This window comes from Ahaetulla prasina, chromosome 6 (assembly GCF_028640845.1).
Source record: "Ahaetulla prasina isolate Xishuangbanna chromosome 6, ASM2864084v1, whole genome shotgun sequence".
Lineage (NCBI taxonomy): Eukaryota > Metazoa > Chordata > Lepidosauria > Squamata > Colubridae > Ahaetulla > Ahaetulla prasina.
In genome coordinates, this window is record NC_080544.1 from 112,318,627 (window position 1) to 112,323,812 (window position 5,186).

Below are 5,186 nucleotides of genomic sequence, written 5' to 3' on the forward strand. Positions count from 1 at the left end.
TCAGTCATTCAGGTCATGGTTGTCCCAAAAATGGAAAAAAAGCAAAACTGGACTTTCTTTGTTCTTCTCTGAAGATGTTTCGCTTCTCATCCAAGAAACTTCTTCAGCTCTGACTGGACGGTGAGGAATGGAAGGATTGATACTCCTTGCAGACAAAGCTGGTCATTTGCATTCCTTTTAGAGGGTCGTTGAGGCCACTTGGAGATTTATCTAGGCCCTCATAATAGGACCACTTATCTCCTGTTTACAACCCAGTCCTTTCACCAGTTCCAATTCAGGTGACCCTGAGGGCACAGATAAAGCTCCAAGGGACCTCAATGACTAAAATGATGCAAATGATCAGCTGTTTGAAAGCAGTCTAAATCCTTCCATTCCTCACCATTTAGTCAGAACTGAAGAAACTTCTTGGATGATAAGAAGAAACGTCTTCAAGGAAAACCAAGAAAGTCCAGTTCCCTCTTCAAAAAGTCCTCTTTGAGATAGACCAGATCTGCCAACGTTGACCCATTCAAGATCTCAAGGAGATTCCGCCTCCCTCTTTGATGATCCATCCGGAAACTATGGCTCCACCGTGATTCTTCCCCCACTATCTTCCATGCTGAATTGTGACCGTTGTACTCTTTCAGTGACATCTTCCTTGTTCCTGGAGTCTTTCTCCCCTCTGTTGTGGCATCAGTGACATCACAAAGCCCCCCACCCCATGGGTCTTCAAGCTAAGCTCACCACTGAGAAGCCGGAGTAACAGCCGCTTAAGAAGGCCCTCTTCTCCAAAGAGTGGGGTACCACCATCTCCTCTCTGGGAGGGCAGAGTGGGGGGTCGCCAGCCAGATTCCCCTAGAAAGGAGACCTTGGCTATCTACCTGGTTTCTCGGAATGTCCTCGGCGCTGACCGAGCTGATCGCCACCCGAGGGAGGGCTGAGCCGCCATGTTGCACATGGCCGACCAAGGTTCTAGAACGCAGAGACGGCCAAGATGCTAATGCCGAAGGACATGACAGAGAAGGAACTTCCAGAAGAATCATGTGAGCTGGAAGCCGCCGCAGTCCTCCCAGAGTCCTGCCTCCAACATCTGGACAGCAGCAACTGGAAAGAACGCATCTCCTGCCTCGAGGCCCTGGAGAAGGCCGTAGAAGAGATGGAGAACCATCAGATACCCTGCCAAGCGTTGGTCAGGCTGCTCCACAAAGAGCCCGGCTGGAACGAAACCAAACTCCAAGTGATGCAGAAGAAGCTACACATCGTCACCCTCATCGCCCGCAAAGGCAACTTCTCCAGAACCTCCGCTCGCTTCGTCTTGGGGAACCTGGTGGACAAGATCGGCGACGTCATCTGCAGCAGCGACACCAAGGACGCCCTCACGGCAGTGGCCGAGGCCTGCGGCTTGCCGTGGACGGCCGAGAAAGTGACCGAAGCTGCTTTCTTGCAAGACAGCCCAAGAACTCATGCAGAAACCCTGAACTGGCTCTCTGAAGCCATCCGAGATTTTGGTTTCGATGGCCTGGAAGCCAAAATGTTTGTCGGCTATATTAAGGTTTCCTTGTCCGCGGCCCACCCGGATGTGAGGACCTCGGCTTTCAACCTCCTCGGCGTGATCTTCCTCTACGTGGGGAGCCCACTGAGGGTCTTCTTTGAGAACGAAAGACCCCTTGTTCTGGCCCAGATAGACGCCAGATTCGAACAGCTGAGCGGCCAAAGCCCCCCGCCTCAAATCCGAGGCCGCTGCAGGTTCTGTCGAAACTCTGCCAATGAGCAGCAGGGAGGAGACGCCCAACCCTACTGGAAGAAGAACACGGTGGACCTCAGACAGAAGATCTCCGCAGAGCTCATGTCCAAAATGCAGGACCCCAGCTGGAAGGTGCGGAAGGAAGGGCTGGAGGAAGTCTCCAAGATCCTTAGCGACATCACGTCCATCCAACCCAACCTGGGAGACCTCCCACTGGCCTTGAAAGCTTGCCTGCACGACTCCAACAAAGCTCTGGTGAAGCAGACCTTGGTTGTCCTGCAGCAGCTCGCCAAGGCCATGGGTCCCGGGTTGAAGCATCACGTCAAGACCCTGGGAATGTCCATCCTGGCGGTTCTCAAAGATAGCAAAAGTAGCTTGAGGCCCATGGCTCTTACCACCATCGAGGCTTGGGCCGAGCAAACCGGCATGAAAGAATGGCTGGAAGGAGATGACCTCTTCACAGATCTGAAGAAGGACGTGGTGTCTCCCAAACAGGGCTTCCTGGGCTGGCTGGTGGAGAAGCTGCCGTCTTCCAACTCGGCTTCTTCGGACCTTCTCCGTTGCGTCCCTCACCTCTATTCGGCCTTGGAGACTTCTCACGAGGAAACACGCACAGCTGCCCAGGAGGCGCTGCCGTTTTTCCTTCTTCACCTTGGCATTGAGAAGATGTGTGAAGCTACCAGCAAGCTGAAGCCAGCTTCCCGGGAACAGATCCTTGTCCTCTTGGAAAGAGTCAAAGAAAGCAGATCTTCCAAGGCTACCCTTAGCTTGTCGAGGACCCTGTCCAAGCTCCCACGAGGCAAGTCTTGGTCCAGATCAGATGTGGCTCCTCCTCCACCAGGCCTACCGGCTCCTTCCTCCTCGAATGAAAATGTTGGGTCCAGCGAGTTGAGCGTGGACGTCCGAAAGGCCATCTCAGAAGGAACTGTTCCCAAAACCAAGAGATGCCCAGCCACAAAGTCCTCAACCAAAGTCGCCTTAAAAGAAAGTCCCAGCAAGCTAGGCCCCATTTTTATGATTGTCCCCAAAGGCAAAGAGCAAAGGGCCAAGGAGGAGAAGGCTCTGAAAGTTCTCAGGTGGAACTTCAGCACCCCAAGCAGCAAGTATATCGAGCAACTCAAAGCTCAGATGTCCGGCTGTCTCTCCAACTGGCTGCAAGAGGAGATGTTTCATTCCAACTTTCAGCACCACATCAAAGCGTTGGCGGTGATGTCCAAGCGCTTGGAGATCGAGAAAGATGGGGTCCTCAGCTGCCTGGATCTCATCTTGAAATGGCTCAGTCTTCGGTTGTTTGACACCAACACTTGGGTCCTCATGAAGACTCTGGAATACCTTCAAAGACTCTTCCATCTGCTCATGGAGGAGAAGTACCAGCTGACGGATAATGAGGTGTCCTCTTTTCTGCCCTACCTTCTCCTGAAGCTTGGAGGAACCAAGGAATCCATTCTCAAAGAAGTCCGGGCAATTGTGAAGCAGATGTTCTTCATCTATCCGTCCTTCAAGACGTTTTCTTTTCTTCTCGAAGGAGCCCAGGCCAAGAACACCAACCAACGGGTAGGATGTCTGAAAGAGTTGGGATGGATGCTTAAGAAATACGGTCCAGAGGTCTGCCAGCCCAACCCCAGCAAAATTCTGAAAACTCTCCTTGTCTTGACCGGAGATTACAACAATGCGGTCCATACAGCTGCTCTGAAGGTCATCGCAACTGCACGGGATGTGTTTGGAGTAGAAACATTTCGGGTCATTGGGAATATCTCGGAGAAACATATGGGCCTTTTGGAGGAGAGCATCCGAGAGGCAGAAGCGATGGCTGTCCGAGAGGAAAAAGTGAAAACACAACTCTCCAAGTCTTGTGTAGAAGGTTCCAGGCAGAATGTCACACCTGAAAATCAGACCGAAGAGGACTATTCAGATTCCGTTCAAGAGCAGGAGAACATCAATCAGGTGGACACCTCCCCAAATCCCAAACCAGCAGCTGGAGACCTACCAGGGATGGATATGGAGCTTCGGGCTGAGAATAGGGTCTCACCTAACATCAATATGATAATTTGCCACGTGGCTAGTGGTAGCATTGTCACAAGTACAGAGGCCTTAGTCCAGATTCAGGAGATTCTGGAGCAGGAGGACAACGTGGAACTCATGTCTGGCCACATCAACCCGTTTCTGATAGCCACCCTCCGGCAGATGAAGTTCATCCACCATCTCCACGTCACGGCAGAAGAAGAAGCACGGAAGGAACAGGTGGTCGAGTTTTATCACTCCATCACTTGCAACCTGGTGTCCCTCTTCCAGGTAGACATCTTGGCCCAGGAAGCTTCTGCTGGAGTGCTGAAGGACCTCATCAGTTGCCTCATCAGCTTCTTGTTGGATTCTCCAGTAGAAGAGCTTCCAGAAGAGCAATCCACTAAACTGGTGGTAATGAAGGTTCTGGAGAAATCCAACCAGACCAGAATCCTTAGTTCTTTGCTTCTGCTTCTCCAGGAAAGCATGACCGCTTCGGCCAACCTCTTCGCTTTCTCAGAAATGGTGGCCAAGTGCTTGTGGAAAACGGCCAAGAGGCTTCCCCAAACCATCGACAGCATCTACCTAGACCAGATCCTGTTGGATGTCCACCTATTTATGAAGGTCCTGCCCAAGGAGAAATTAAAGCAATATCAGAGCAGTTATCCACTGCGGGCTCTGAAGATCCTTCTGCACACCCTTTGCAAGCTGAAGGGCGAGGAGATCTTGGATCATCTCACGCTGATCGAGGACAGGGGAGACTCCGATTTGGAAGCCAACCTCAGGAAAGTTCTCAGCCACTTTGAGGGAGAGCCTGGCATGGACAGAGAGTCGGGCTCTTCTTCTCTAGCCCAGGATGAAGTCAACCAAACGTTGGCTGAGATTTTCAAGAAGATCAACTCCAAGGAAACCGCCAGGGCAGGTCTGGAAGACCTCCACGAATTCAAGGAGAAGCATCCCGAAGCTGATTTAGAACCTTACTTGAAAAACTGTTCCCTTCTCTTCCGGAGTTACGTCAAACACGGCTTAGCCGTTATAATGTCCGAGAGGGAAAACAAACCGAGAACCAACATTTTGTCCGAGAACGTTGGGTGAAATCAGGTCTCTCCTTCCCAAATGCCTTAAAGTAAGGAATTCCAGGTGCAGAAGAAAAGTCCACAAAGGCGCTAGGTATACTTTTCAACACAAGCCCAGAAGGTCATCGACAAGGTGAAAAACTAAAACAATTAAAACAGCTGTCTCTTGCTCAAAAGGCTGTACGGTGGCAAGAGCGTTATTTGGGGTTAACGGGCAGGGTTTGGTTTTCCTTTCCCCTCCCCAAACCTACAACTCAATTGCGATAACACAACGGTTGTCTTGTTGTATGCTTTGCCCCGGTCTAGCACCTGCCTCGAAATGGAGAGCTTTGAGGGGCAAAAGTGGAAGGGAGATGGCATCTTTGAGTGACACCCCAAATACTGTT

The 5,186-nt window shown here is 51.3% G+C and overlaps 1 protein-coding gene across 1 annotated transcript; it reads left to right on the forward strand.

Annotated features, from left to right (window-relative positions):
* The first annotated feature begins 973 nt into the window (after window positions 1–973).
* On the forward strand, window positions 974–4,819 carry LOC131201349 (cytoskeleton-associated protein 5-like). Its single transcript, XM_058189169.1, has one exon. It carries the CDS (start codon window positions 974–976, stop codon window positions 4,817–4,819), a length of 3,846 nt encoding a protein of 1,281 aa, XP_058045152.1.
* The last annotated feature ends 367 nt before the right edge of the window (window positions 4,820–5,186 follow it).